General features: G+C 40.2%; 1 protein-coding gene across 3 annotated transcripts in view; it reads right to left on the bottom strand.

Moving 5' to 3' along the window:
* Window positions 1-16,199, bottom strand: part of LOC125457520 (ephrin type-B receptor 3-like) — a 92,686-nt gene that overhangs the window by 50,526 nt on the left and 25,961 nt on the right. For all 3 annotated transcript variants that reach the window (XM_048541816.2, XM_048541818.2, XM_048541820.2), the window contains exon 3: window positions 10,633-11,305. In XM_048541816.2, the coding sequence (XP_048397773.2) occupies window positions 10,633-11,305 (673 nt within the window). The remainder of the gene's footprint in view (window positions 1-10,632; window positions 11,306-16,199) is intronic.

Raw genomic sequence — 16,199 nt, 5'->3', positions numbered from 1 at the left:
CTCCGACACTTCCGCCATCTACACTCTGACCCCACCACCCAAGATATTTTTCCCTCCCCACCCTTATCTGCTTTCCGGGAGGGACCAGTCTCTCCATGACTCCCTTGTCTGCTTCACACTCCCCTCCAGCCCAACCACACCCGGCACCTTCCCCTGCAACCACAGGAAGTGCTACACCTGCCCCCACACCTCCTCCCTCACCCCTATCCCAGGCCCCAAGATGACTTTCCACATCAAGCAGATGTTCACCTGAACATCTGTTAATGTGGTATACTGTATCCACTGTACCTCTTGTAGCCTCCACTACATCAGGGAAACCAAGCGGAGGCTTGGGCACTGCTTTGCAGAACACCTACACTTGGTTTGCAATAAGCAGCTGCACCTCCCAGTCGCGAACCATTTCGACTCCCCCTCCCATTCCTCAGATGATTTGTCCATCCTGGGCATCCTGCTGTGCCACAACGATGCCACACGAAGGTTGCAGGAACAGCAACTCATATTCCGCTTGGGAACCCTGCAGCCCAATGGTAGCAATGTGGACTTCACAAGCTTCAAAATCTCCCCTCCCCCCACTACATCCCAAAACCAGCCCAGCTCATCCCCGCCTCCCTAACATGTTCTCCTTCTCACCTATCCCCTCCTCCCACCTCAAGCTGCATCCCCATTTCCTACCTACTAACCTCATCCGTCCCCCACTGACATGTCCGTCCTCCCCGGACTGACCTATCTCCTCCCTACCTCCCCACCTACACTCACCTTTACTGGGTCCATCCCCACCTCTTTAGCCTGTCTGTCTCCTCTTAGAGATTAGATTCTCTACAATTAGATTCCCTCTTCATCTATCTTCTCCTCTACCCATTTTTGATCCACCTCCCTCTTGCTCCCTATTTATTTCAGAACGCTCTTCCCTTCCCCCATTTCTGAAGAAGGGTCTAGGCCCAAAAAGTCAGCTTTCCTGCTCCTAAGATGCTGCTTGGCCTGCTGTGTTCATCCAGCTCTATACCTTGTTATCTCACATTCCTTGGGAACTGTAAGCTCTGCATGAACTGAGCCTTTGTACAAGGATAATGGTTGGTGAACACACATCTGAGGTGCTCCCTGAACTTGGAAGCTTAACACGGTTTCTCATCTTCTTCAGAGTCACAGATATAAGGGGATAACAAGGAGGACAGTAATACAGTAGCACTACACAGTACATCACAGCTAAAAGATGAGATGACTGCTCCACACTTAATGCCACAAACTGAGCCGAATGCTGAGTGGCAAAAGTAGAATTAAGTTGACTAAAAGGCTTTAGAAAATACCTCACAACTTAAGAAACAGTTTTCCTGTGAGGCTTCTTAAACGTGACCTTATATTTGGCTCACCTCGACAGATGGGAATATGAGGGAGCATTCATCATACATAAGCATTGGAAACTAATGGACACGATGCTCTCTATAATGCAAATATTTGAATGTGGCTATGTTTCCAGCAACTGCTGTTTACCTTCCTAAATGTATGAAAAGCACAAAGTGAACAGAGACTGAGCACAACACATTTCCATCAATTTACTTATTAGGCACTCCCAATCTACTAAGTGATCAGAAAATCTCAGCCTACATGTAATGTTGAGCTTTTACATCTCATAGAACTTGTTAAGAGGAGCCTGGAATCATTTCCCTAGATTTCTCCAACAAGTGGACACACACACACACGATGCAGTTTTAGGTGCAGGGCACATTGTACGTGACGATGCATATCCAATTGCAAGTTTCTCTCAAAGGCATTGTCCGTCTGGAAGGGAAGAGGGTCAAAGCCAACCAGAGCAGACAGCGGTAAAGGTTTTTAGTCTAAAAATAGCTACAGAACAGTGCAGTAAACAAGGCCATTTATCAGTTTTTGGCTTCCGCCTACAAGTAAAATGTTGCTTCTCAAACTTGAGTGAGGCTGGGTACAAAAGGTAAGCTATTGCCACCACACCTCTAAGTGGACATTATCTGGTATGGATTCAAGATTGTGAGGATGTGAGACTGTGATGGCATTTCCATGCTCACTGTCATGTTGAAGTCACCAGAATTTGCACAGTTAACACACAGATAACATGAGAAAGACAAAGAGCAAATTCACTTTGGAACAGATCCCCACTGCATTCTGTCTTTAAAGTCTATAATAAAAACAGATTAGACACACAATAAATAAGTTATAAATCTTTGCTTCCAAGTTGAGTTCTGGTACCTGGGATTAAAGACTATGAAATTATTGTGTTTAATGGAATCACTGCAGTGAGAATGCTGTTTTTGAGAAACAGTACGCACATATGATTGACAATCAACTCTGTACTCTCTATTCAACAGCTCAAACCTCCAGCTTTCCTTTAATAAGGAACTTCATTCTTCCATTCTACCTTGAAGAAATTCAGGATACTGTTCTTTATTTGTGCACCCCTATTGCCCTCTGAAAATAAATGTAAATCTCTCTTTACAATCCCAAGAACTAATGCTGGCGTCTCCCACCACCCACTCACCTTGCAACGCCCTACTCCCCTAAAGCCTCCTCAGTCTCAGCCAATGACTTCTGCCGTCCCTGTGCACTAAGGCAAACAAGCTTCCTTTCATTTCTCCCACCAGATTAAGGTAAAAACCTGCCTTCATCTATGCCGAGCCCACACTACTGAAAATAAAACCACCTTTTTTTCTCTCCCCCAGGAAAATTAATACAAACCCTGAATAACCTCAAGTAACAAGCAATGGCCATCTCCAAAAAGACAGAATCCAACCATCAACCCTTGATGATGGCAATACCATCACTGATTCTCCCACTATGAATATCCTAGCGGCTGCCATTAACAAGATGATGAATGGGCCCAGCCATAGAAATACTTTGGCTATAAAAATAAACTAGTCTGAGGCTGGGAGTTCTGCTGCAAGTAAGTCCCTTCTAATATGCCAAAGCCTGCCTACCACTTGCAAGACAAAACTCTGGTATTGAAAGTTATTTTCACTTGCTGAGATGAACACAGCTCAAGATACACTCAAGAACCCTGATACCTCCAGGAAATTGCAGGTTCCTTGACTTGCATCCCATTAAACACCTTCCTAATTCAGTCCCTTCACCACCAACGCACAGTGGTCTATACCATCTGCAAGATTTTCCGAAGCAACTTACTAAAGCTCCTGAGACAGCAACTTTTGAGCTCACAAGCTATATCTCGAAGAACAAAAGCAGTAGATGCCTGGGAACACTACCAACTGGGAACATCCACGCACAATCTTGACTTAGAACAACATTGCTGATCCATCACTGTCACTAGGGAAAAGTCTTGGAGCTCCTTTCTAACAGCAATGTGTGTCTACAATGGTCATATGAACTGCAGTGGTTAAAGAAAGCAGCACATCATCACATTCCCAAAGCAAATTAGGGAACGATGTTAAATGCTGGCATAATACCCACATTCCATGAATGAAGTTAATTAAAGAGATAGTTTAACTCCACTACTCCTTTCTGACTAAAATCAACTCGGATCCACATCAACCTCCCTCAGTGTGATCAAAGTCAGTTATTTGCCTCGGGCCACCCATTCCCTCCCTTTGCATTTGCGTGACCTCTGCTCAACAGCTTGTTCCAGCATTCCATCCCTTTTCTCTCTCATCCTCTTCTAAAAATCCCAGTCCTCTCCCTCAGTTAAAAATGAACCATTGCATCCATTTTTAATCAGGGAAAAGAATGCACAACAGCTTACAGCCAGCCACCTTCAACAGCCCCAAATCATTTTCCCGTATTGCCTTTGTCGTCCCTGTATTCTCTCTCCCAGTTCCCTCTGATCCACCTGCCTCATCTCATTCTCCATCTACATCCAATTCAATCCACCTTCTCTCATCTTCTGGACAGCTCCCATACTTAAGTGTCGTCATTCACCCCATATTTTAGCCCTGCTTGACCCAGATACTACTACACATGTGCAATCAATATAACATAATCCAATGTTACTTCTCTGACAAAGCAGCTGGTTTAATCTGTATCGGAGTTACATTTAAGCATCATGTTTGGATCCTGTAATTATATGACTGCAGCATTTTGTTTGTAATGCACACGTTTTAAGAATCTGCATATTGTGAGCAGCAGGCATTAATTTCTTTTGTGGCTGGTAAACAAATTCATCTGCCTCTGTGGGTGATCAATGCTACATTCATTCAAGTAACAGCTCAGTCAATATCTTATCAATGAGGATCAGGCAGAAAGTTATCTATCAAGGTGACAAGTGGTACAAATCTGCTTTTTAAAGAGAGTGTTACATAGATGTAATCAGGGTAGTGGCTGGTTCACGCACCCCCAGGACAACAAAATCAATCTTCAACTACAGGGGGGCATATGGGACATCTCTTTTGATGAAATGAAGTGTATCCCAGCAGTGAGAAAGTATAATATTTGACTAAAGCCAGATGTTGACACCGTAATGGTCTACAGTAGCACCGAGAATAATTTTCAAACGACATCTATCAAGGCAGTTTTTGCAAAATAAAAAGGTCAAATTTACATAAAACAAAAATTCATATTTTAAATAAAAGACAAGGACAGTGAATGGGGCAGCCTTAAATGGAGAAATCATTTATTGTGCAGCCGTGGTGCTGCATATAAACTGACTGCTTCCAACTAAATACATCATCTGGTCTTTCTGTCACACATTATTGAAAGAGAAGAATGAACATTAAGAGCATTAATGAAAGATCTAGTTGGTACTTAGGTGAAATAAGACTACATCTGTTAACTTTAATTAAAACATAATACTTACAAATTGCAAAATGAGCTTTCAATCATTGAATTACCATCAACAACCAGTAATTTCCATTATTCATTAAGCTTTTGTAATATATTGGTTAGAAAACCAATATGGCCTCAAGGTATTGCTATTCAGAGAGAAGATATTTTAAATGACTTGCAATAGGCATGTTTTTGTAGTGGTAATAATGGTGCAATAACTGCCAGCATTAACCATCATTATTCCTCCGTCATAAAAAGAGTCTGAAAGGTAGGGAAACAAAGCCAACCAGCTTAGAACTCTCTTCTACAAATGGTGGTTGACGCTAGAGCACTCGCTGGTTTTAAATAGATAGATAGATAGATTTTAGTTCAGCAAAGGCATTAAGGGATGTGTCCTAATGAGAGTTGTATGAAGTTAGAACATAGATCAGCCATGATCCCACTGAATTGTTGAACAGGCGCAATGGGCCGAACAGCCTAGGCCTGTTCCTATATTCCTATGTTCACATACCTGCAGCAGCCACCATGCCTGTATCATTCCAAGTACAGCCACCACCACAGTGCATTACATTTAAAAAAGGCCATTTACCAATTTATGGCTTCCACCTACAGTTATATTTGTTTCTTAAACCTGAATGCAGCTGGATGCAAAGTGTAAGGCTCACTTCCTGTCACCATATCCCTAAAGAATATTGTCTGGCATGTATTCCAGATAATGAGTGGGACTGTATGTAATTTCCATGCTTGCAACTCCTTTGGGAGAACTTCCACATACAATTAAGCAGGGAAATCCAGAAATTATTATTATTTCTAAAATTCTTAAAAGGATGAGCTGTTGCAATTTCTCCAGAAGGTAAAGTAATATTACTGAACTAATGAGAACCTGCCCTTCTACTAGAATGTGCTGCACTAAGAATCTATAAAAGAGTTATATGTTGTTCCTTGTTGAATGTGACAAGATTTTTTTTACCAGTTCATGCTCATTTCCCTAAAACGTCTCTGGTACCAAAAACACCACTTCCACATCTGCAAAATGTCAATCTTCTACATTTATGAAAAGGAATATTTGTTTAAAGTGTAATGATGGCATTTCAGCTTCTACTTTAATCATATATGTTTATCTCAATCATTTACTTCACTTTCTCTAAACTTATAAGTGAAGGATATCAGTGCAGTTTGCTTCTTGATTCACCATCTGTCAGAATATTTTGAATTGATTGGCTGTTTATCATGCTAAGTCACTTCAGGGATTGGATTTTACTTTGCCCATGTGAAGCACATTTTCAGGAGGAGAAAGGGGCATATAAAAGTAATTGTGTGGTTAGCTCCCAAGCTCTGACCGACCCCCAAGCTAATCCCTATAATAGGTTTGGGGGTTGGGTGTAAACTGGCAACTGGCCTGCTCTAAGTAAATAAATAATTAGAGGTGAATTAGGCTGGTCAGCTCGAATAATAAGCGGTTTATGTCCAACTAAAGTTGCCATGGTTAGACAGGAGTTGGTAGGTCATTCGTACAGGCTGTATAAATCCTAACAACCGCTTTCCCAAGGTCTAGAGTCCCGGCCAGGATAAAAAAAAACCCAGGATGTAATTCGCTGGAGCTGCCATGATCCAATTTAGCCTGCTTGCAATGTGCATAGCTGTAGACCAGATTTAATTGGGATATGTGGGCTTCCAGCTGACTTTCATTGCTAGCGGATCAATCCCTTTATATGCTCATAAATTGCAGCCAAAATGCCTTGAAATTCCCTTTCCTTAGCTTATGACTGAAACTTATGTAAACAAAATTTAGGCTTATATAATTGAAACCTCTCAGTGTTTTTTAAGCAGTGGATGTACCTTAGGATCTTACGATGTCTGCATCATCAAACAAAATGCTGATTTATGTTTCTACTTCTTTAAAGGCCAGTTAGTGTGATGGAAACATGTTTTGTGCTTCTTTTTAAATGCAATTTATGTCATGTAGTGGTACAAAGCTGCGCCAGGGAAGTGTGTGATTTAGATGTGGTTGCCACACCTGCATGATTAGGCATTTACTTTAGCAAAATATTGTACATTCAAATGAAGACACTGAGTGTCAGTGCCCTTTGTCTCGAAAAAAAGGACAAAAACTAGCGTTAGAGTAAAATTAGCACACTTCTATGCATTGTATAATTCTAAACGGAAAGAAGTAGCGTGACAGGTGAAGACTAAAAAGGAGGATTTCCAGTTGTCTCTTATTTGCTAGAACTGTCCCACCCTTATATTCACAAAGATTTTCTCAAAGCACAACAAAAGCTTTATAGAATGACACTGGAAACTCTGGCTACTTTGCAGAAGTTTTACATACTGTACATTGTCATGTCATTTTTGAATAGAATAATTGTGTCTTTCTGCTAATATGAATGCACAATACCCGGTACCAGAGGGCTTCTATTTATATCTGCAAGGTGCACATGTTTGGACTAATGTCACTCTACCACAAAAGAATCCAACCCTATCTGGAACAAGATGCCTCAACCCCACCCTGGTTTACTCATAACAACTAAACCTATGTTCTTCCAAGTTTCTGTGGTATAGTGGGCAGATTTTTATCCTTACTGAGGTGGTGACATGAGCATAATCAATTACAGTTTTTAGGTGCTGCCTGATTTCAATCAAATGAAAACCAATTAATGAAGTTTAATGCATTATATCAATACACCAGGGCGGGCAATAGTTTACACTCCTGAGATGATTTGGTGGGCTCCCAGCTAGGTTGATGAATGCAAAACTTTATCACAGTGCATTTCAAAGTCATCGCACTGTTTCACAATTTACATACGTAGAAATCCATGTCAAAAGATGTTTTAAAAAGTTTGATTCACTAACCATATTTGTTACTGCCTGCATATCCTGCAAACTGCAAGTATAGCTGCTTGGATTCCTTACTTAACAAGTCATTCTTACAAAGATAGATGTGGGTTGTGTGAATTATATCTAGCAAACAGTTTGTCTTCTAGAGATAACAAGGCGTAGAGTTGGATGAACACAGCAAGCAAAACAGCATCAGAGGAGCAGGAAACCTGATGTTTCAGGTCGAGACAAAATCACCAAGTTAATACAGTATTTAAACATTCACTCAAGGCAGTCAACCCATGGTTTTGTGATATTAGAGATAAATAATCCTTCAAAAGTTTGCTTTATAAAACGAGATGTTTTTGATCACCCTATCTCAATAACCTGAAAGTGTTACTGAGGTAATGTTATAAACTCAGACTTTTAATGTGGAAAAGAATGTAACATGTAATGCAAGAATTTATTCTTAAATTGATGAGATGACCCTGTCATGCTCACCAGATGCAGGGAGAAATTCAACTTTTCCTTCTTTGCCAGATATAATGACATTCTAGATGCTTAATAAGTATCAGTATTGAGAACTGTAAGGCATTCTGGTCCAGAGTTTTGATGGAGTCAAAATGTTCACCTAATAACTTCGTTAGGAATGCAATGGAAGCTTCCATACATGGATGGGGTTTCCGTTGTACTTCTAGAAGAAACTAATGCTCGCAGAACAGGGACACCTCCCAGAACATTCGAAGGTTATTTTTCAAATTTCACATGAAAGCTTTGATGGAATTGTGCTCTGTTTGATACTTTTGCCAGAGATTGGCTTTACATAATTTGTTAATGACAGCAAATTGTATCAACCATGATTAATTTAAGGAAGTTTGAAAGTACTCTAAAAGTATGATCAATGGGATCAGAGTAATTCATATTTTTTGATGTAAGCATCAGTGTAAAGTGACACAAATTATAAGAACTGAAGGTACACAATGAATAAGTTCCTTGCATTGCAATTTATCAGCAGTGTCAAGCCAACATGAAGTTGAAAATGGCTGCTCAGATGACAGAGGTGCATCTTACGTACCTCTAATTTCAATTAAAATACATTATTTAAGCTTGGTCAGCTTGTTTGTACATTTGGAACCAGTAAGCAAAATTTAAGACGTTTTACTTTAAAATATCAATGATTCATTGCAGACGACTCAAAAAGTAAATCCGATTTTTTTTAGTGTTTAACTCAATCAAGTTTTGGTCATAAAGAAAACCTTAACAGATTTATCTTCTTGGGAATATCCTTGTGTTGTATCAGGGGATTGAATGTACTTAAATTCAGAATGAAGTTGACGGAGTCTGTAGAGGAAATGGACCTGGTGGGTTCAATGACTTTTAAAAAAACATCTTAAATGAATCAAAACTATTTAGAACACCTAATTTCCCTCTGAAAAACTAACATGTCTGCTTCCTAGCAATTATCCAATTATTTGTGGTGGCAGGTGTTCTGATTGCAAAGCTTGGTAGAAACTTAGGCTGAGAATCCACAAACATCAAGTACATGCATATAACAAATGTCACTCACCACTCACAGACTGCTTTTCAAAACAACAGTATTTTCAAGTACCAGCATCATTTTGATTCCAACCAGGACATAACATTCCCACTACAGTCCAAACGGATTTTCTGACTGATTTCCCTTTCTACTTTATTAATAGATTCTATTGAAACAATTTGTGAAAAAACTTTGATAAAAGTACACAGGATAACTTGAAATAGGAAAAGGCACTCCTGCCCATTCATTTGATTAGACCATGAATATCCTACTTTATCATGGCCTGTCCTAATTCAAACGTTTCACCATCATGCTCAAAACTAAACCAATCATAACTTCAAAATAATGAATTAATCATATCTATTACAGAATTTTTTCAGATGTAGTTCTGTTCCTGTTTATTACATTGTTGTAATGTCAGCTGATCAGGTGCCATCAAGCTTTATGAGCCAGCATTTATTGTCTTTTGTTTTCCACTGTACATATGGTCTTAAACAAGGCCTTACCAATTGTTCAGAAAAGGAATTTTGAAAAATAGATGACCAATAATTAATGAAAAGAGAGGTATGTCTAGCTGAGAAAAGAGAACATCACATTAATTGCAACATTCATTGCACATGATGCATAATGTTGACAAAGACCGCTATTTGCAGACAACACTCTGCTTCAGTGAGTTTGATGTGTAAAGCCAACCACTATCAACAGATTAGAATCAATGTACATGGCATAAAAATATCCCTGTGCAACTTTACAGCTGGACGACAAGTTTTGGTCATTTCAGTCAGAAAAACAATGAACAGGGTCTTGTGGAGGCCACAAGGTTCAGTGACCTCTCCATGGCCTCTCTTTATAGAGGCCTTTAGACCAGTATTGGCCTTTCTCCAGCACCACATGGAGGAAGGATCCGGCAACAGGCGAGTGATGGCAGGAAGGGGGTCACAAGTCGAGAGGGTCGGAATCTTTCAGTGGATACCTCTTGCCAATGCTGGGCCCTCAATCAGCCACCAAGTATTTTTGAATAAGGAACAGTCCTGTTCAGGAGCTCACAAACAAGCATGCAATTTTTTTTGTGTTCCCTTCATGGTGAGCACCTGAGCCATTCCCACGGCTCTAGCAGCAGCAGTGGGATCAGGCTCTCAAATGTATATTGATTACCCATTGAAGGGCCTCAACTAGCTGGCCACACATCGTCTTGCCCTGGATTTAATAAGGGTGGAGGCAGGAAGGTGGATGTGACCTCCAACCTAATAAATTCTCAAATGTCTCCCTTCCCCTAGCCCCCTCACCCATGCTTCCACACCTACAATCTCACCCAGGATAAGGGAGGGCACAAAGTGTGTCCAAACTTTGTATCTCCAGAGCTTTACCTAGTTTCCATAAGATTAAGTTACATGGTCTTCCCATTTCTTTGTTGACAAAGAAACGCAATGAAAACTGTCCCAGCTGTTACACTGAGGTGCCTTAGGTTCTCATGACTAATTGCTAAAATATGTGGATAGAAAGAGAGAAAAAGTATCTAAACCAATTGATAATTTTCCTACCTTGGCAAGCTGTGTCCTGTTTCGCAGGTTGATATCCAGCAGCACAAGTACAAGCTCCAACAGGTACCATCCACTCCCCATCCCCGTTACAGTACAGTTTCAGGGGGACAGACAGTTCAATAGCATTACTGAGGCAGATGCCAGGAGCAATCACAAGTGATGTAGGTTCTGCTCCAGTAACAGTTTCTGGAAAAACTGCAAAATTTGCAATCACAGATGGGCATTTCTTGTAGAACACACGCAGCGAAATGAGTGACATGCATGAGCCCAGATCCTGAAATGCTAGGTAGAATCCATTCTTAGATAATGGGCCAAAGCTTCTGATCTTTGTGTTGACCCTACCAGACTCCAATTTGGAAAAACTCTCATCTGGTGCAATGGTGTCCACTTTTATGTACGGGTTCTCCATCCAGAAAGGAGTTGATGCTGTTGCTGAGTCTGTGTCAGACTCATAGAAAAATAAATTAAAAGTTTCCTTACAGGAACCTGGAATATTTGGTATGCTGTTGCAGTCCCGCACAGTGAATTTCATCTCCACATATACTCGCTGAACGTTTTTATGTTCAATGTAAGTAGTTCGAAGCCAATTGTTCTGGTTTGCTTCCATCACATTACAGACCTGGTATGTGCGAATAGGATTTACTGCATCATCATATCCACTTACTTCTTCCCACTGAACAAAGAAAACAAAGAATAATTTTTTTTAAAAAATCGCTTATTTTACAAATAATACATTTAAACATTACTAATGCATTAACCCTACAATTGTTGTACTGGGAATAAATCTTCACATTGTTTAGACTTAGTGATGGCATTACGGTCAGCAGTGTTCTCAATTATATAAAAGTAATACATTAATTACTGCTGCAATCCCTTTAGCATTGTTATTTTCAAAACACCATTCATATGCATGTGATCATAATTTATCATACATATCTAGTGCTATTTTTAAATAAAATATGACCAAACATCCAACTTGATTTTTCGCCCACTGCACTGTTCCAGTGAAGCTTAATGTAAGCCTGAGGAACAGCACTTTTTCTTTCATTTCCTCAGATAACTATCTCTGTGGAGTTTGCACATTTCCCTCTATGTTTGTGTGGGTTTCCTTAAGGGGCTGCAGTTTCACCGCATAGTCCAAAGGTGTGCAGGTTAAGTGAATTGGCCATGCTAAATTGCCTCAGTGTCCAGGGATGTGTGGTAGGTGGGTTAGTAATGGTAAGAAAAAATGCAGTGTTACAGAGACAGCGGGTTGGGTCTGAGTTCAATGCCCTTTGAAGGATTAGTGTGGCCCTGATGGGCCAAATGGTGTGCTTCCACATTGAAGGGATTCTATGATTCTGTGACTTAGACCTCCACAGTCTTCCAGACTTAACACTGCGTTCAACAATTCTAGATTCTAATCTCTAACACAGTTTGTCTATTTTGCATTTTTAAATATCATTTTTGTTTGCAGTCACCAGCAAACTTGCTCTAGTCACATCTTTCACTCCTTTGGGGAGAATGTTACAGGATGGGTACTGGGAGGGGATGGCTTGTATCTCCAGAGGGAAAGGCAGTGGCTAGCTGGCCGACCGTTACAAAGCCCACCCCTTAGCCATAAGCCCTGTAAGAAAGAATGGAATCCCCACCCTTCAATGAGTGAATGTTCAACCTCTCGAGCTGTCAACCAATCAGATCTACTCAGTAGTGGATGGTGCCTGGATCACAGGAGGTCAGGATGATGGTCCCAAGGGATCCCAAGATTTGGGCAAGTTGACAGCATTGACAGAAGGGTTTAAGCATCATAGAAAGTTGGGAAGAAGGGTAGGTTTTCAAATGCAGGTGCAGAGGAAGCAAGTGGAGGGGGTCATTGCTATCTTCTATGGGGTGCCCTGATGGGAAAAGGGTGCTCTTTGAAGATAGTACTCTCTTCTTTCTTGGCCTTTCTAAGTAAAATTGAGTGAGATGCACATTCTTGCTCATTTGCTTAATCCAATTATTATTAGGCATGGGCATGTTAATATTGGGGTCATTTGGCCCTTATTTATTTACTTTGTCGTGAACAGTCTGTGTTTGTGGCACCTGCCCAGTCATCCACACAATTGTTCTTTCCCCTTTCCCCTGTATTACGGAGATCAGATCAAGAGTGGGGAGATGGTAGACTGGTTATCCACTCTAAGCACAAGGTATTCTCCTCCAACTGAAAATGCACTCAGCAGGGGCACATTAAATCAAACCTTTTGATATTTTTCTTGCATCTTCACCTTTCTCTTTGGCCCTGAGAGAGTAAAGCTTCTATTACTCTGTTTCCCATCTTTCACTTTATCACATACTTGTTGTCTTCACTGTAACACTCTTTACACAAAACCTCATTCAACTTTAACTTTCCCGTTCCAACCAAAAATCATAAATAATAACTAACTTTATCCCTCTACAAACGCTCCCAAACCTGTTGAGTACTGTATTACCACCATTTTCTGCTTTTGTTTCTGATTTCCACCAATTGCAATATGCTGCTTTTTCACTGGTATCCAACACAATATTTAACCCACCTGCAACATTTTAAATAAACACCTTTCTATTAGCTGAACTGCCACATGTACAAGAAATTCCAGTGCAAATTGATGTAATCTTTACTGATTGACTTCCAAGAACACAGGTTGACATTTGAAGCTACTGGTTTAGGTAAACTGAAATCAACTGTGAAGATTTGTTTTCTAAAATGTGATTATAGATGTCTAGGCTTCTAGATTTACTAAGTAGTTAATAGCTGCTAAAGGTCATAGGTCCAATCAAGTCTAGTCATGTCAATGTAATGCCCAAGGCTGCTTTCTCTTTTAAAAGTAGCCAGACTATACTCTGAAGCCTCCACTGAAACTTAGTGAGCAAAAATGTTTCAAAGGTGTCACGAATATTACTGGTTGGCATATTGAATGTCACTGTAGTTTACAACATGCATAAGCAATATTTAAGCATTAATTACTCACTAATTTAACTCTTCTAATCATCAAAAGAGCTTCAAAGAATGTAATTCTGTTTGAACTTTTCTCAGATTTGTGAAGTAATTAAAATTAAGTAATCATCATTGTGCGGTCCCACCATGTGGTTGATTGTGCTTTTCTCAAAGTAAAATAACATCAGAGTGGAGAAATGTTGTAAAAGTAATTCTAATCATTAGGTTCAGAAAAGGCAATTGGAGGAGGAAGATGGCATGGCATACAACTTCATCACAAAATTTGCAACTGGATCAGGTATGATCAGTAAGCAAAACTGCCTCTTCTTGTTTCACTTCATACTATCTAATGTTTATATTTCAAAACTATTGCAAATAAATCTTAAGCAACTTTTGTGGTTGCTGTAATTACTTAATGCTGTAAGCTTCCAAAAGACTGGTAACCACAATCTGTTCAAAACAATTCATAGTTATGTTTGTACATATATTTAAATTGAAGAAGTGCCTTAATAATTTATGAACATTGATTCAGCAAAGATAATTAAATCTGAGAAAGGTGTCTTGGTGCACTTATCCAAACATTGTCTGTCTGGAACTTCTACATAAAAGTGTGTCTCTTGACAATTGTTCAAGATGACTTACTGAAAGTAAAATGAGCTTAAATTCAAGACTTTGTTTCTGATGAAAATAGAACATAGAACATAGAACATAGAACAGTACAGCACAGAACAGGCCCTTCAGCCCACAATGTTGTGCCGACCATTAATCCCCATGTATGCACCCTCAAATTTCTGTGACCATATGCATGTCCAGCAGTCTCTTAAATGACCCCAATGACCTTGCTTCCACAACTGCTGCTGGCAACGCTTTCCACGTTCTCACAACTCTCTGTGTAAAGAACCCGCCTCTGACATCCCCTCTATACTTTCCTCCAACCAGCTTAAAACTATGACCCCTCATGTTAGCCTTTTCTGCCCTGGGAAATAGTCTTTGGCTATCAACTTTACCTACGCCTCTCATTATCTTGTATACCTCAATTAGGTCCCCTCTCCTCCTCCTTTTCTCCAATGAAAAGAGTCCGAGCTCAGTCAACCTCTCTTCATAAGATAAGGCCTCCAGTCCAGGCAGCATCCTGGTAAACGTCCTCTGAACCCTCTCCAAAGCATCCACATCTTTCCTATAATAGGGCGACCAGAACTGGACGCAGTATTCTAAGTGCGGTCTAACCAAAGTTTTATAGAGCTGCAACAAGGTCTCACGACTCTTAAACTCAATCCCCCTGTTAATGAAAGCCAAAACACCATATGCTTTCTGAACAACCCTGTCCACTTGGGTGGCCATTTTAAGGGATCTATGTATCTGCACATCAAGGCCCCTCTGTTCCTCCACACTGCCAAGAATCCTATCCTTAATCCTGTACTCAGTTTTCAAAATGTTCAGTTTTATTACATGGAAATATTGTTCATGCATGGTGTGTTATAAAAAGACCATATGATTGAACAGTGGGAAATAAACTCTTCACACATGTAGGATTACACTCAGTTTGAATACAGAAGTTTTTTTTTCCCCTTAAGTGTTGCTATATTAGAAAGTGCAAGGATTTTTAAAAGATTAAATGATATTTTCATGCAATGCCCAATCTTTTTTCTTCTATTCAGAAGCTGCACACCTGTTCAAACATTCCTCCTCATATTACCACTGAGAGAGATAAAACATTCTGAACCCTATTTCATTAAGGCTGAGGAGCAAGAGCATGGAGTATGTCTTAGTAGGTCCCTGGTACAGATTTCTTGATCAGACAGTTGATCAGACTTTTGTAGAAAAGGACGAAAGGATTCCCTTCCGCCCTCAACCAGGCGCCACCACTTCTGTGGAAGCCACGAGCAAAATTGCACAGGTTTGCCTGTTGTGCTCCTTGCACTAGGGGATGGGGATGTATGGACATTCCCACAACAAACATCATCAGGACAGAGACAACAAAATGTGAGGCTGGGTGAACACAGCAGGCCAAGCAGCATCTCAGGAGCACAAAAGCTGACGTTTCGGGCCGAAACGTCAGCTTTTATGCTCCCGAGATGCTGCTTGGCCTGCTGTGTTCATCCAGCCTCACATTTTGTTGTCTTGGATTCCCCAGCATCTGCAGTTCCCATTATCTCTCATCAGGACAGATGCAGGAACGTAGCCAGAGTCTCATCTGCCTGATTAAATGTCCCACAATCATCACATTTACAGTGAAGGAAGGCATTAAATTCTGCTCCCAGAATGCATTCTGAATGAACCAATCTATTTAGATTTTGCAGCCTGCTATAGAAATCAAACACCATTTGTACTTGGCATACTTTGGTCAGGTTTTTGATATGTTTTGATCGTGTGAAACAATCTTTAAATGTTGTGTGACACAAATATCGATCATGCAATTTTGTGGAGCCTTAGCTCAAATAAAACTCTGATTTAGGAGAATTTTAATCTTGACAACTTAGTTGTTTGTTTATTGTGATTTAACCGTATTTAATAATCCTTCCAATTAATTTCCACATTTGCAAACAAACCGTTCAATTATTTACGATTGCCCTGTTCTTTACCATTTATACTGACACGTGCTGTCATTTTGATTCACTACTTGGCACGGAAT

Source organism: Stegostoma tigrinum, chromosome 14, assembly GCF_030684315.1.
Source record: "Stegostoma tigrinum isolate sSteTig4 chromosome 14, sSteTig4.hap1, whole genome shotgun sequence".
Taxonomy (NCBI): Eukaryota; Metazoa; Chordata; class Chondrichthyes; order Orectolobiformes; family Stegostomatidae; genus Stegostoma; species Stegostoma tigrinum.
The sequence above is the reverse complement of the archived record's forward strand: the minus strand, read 5'-3'. Positions and strand labels throughout refer to the sequence as shown.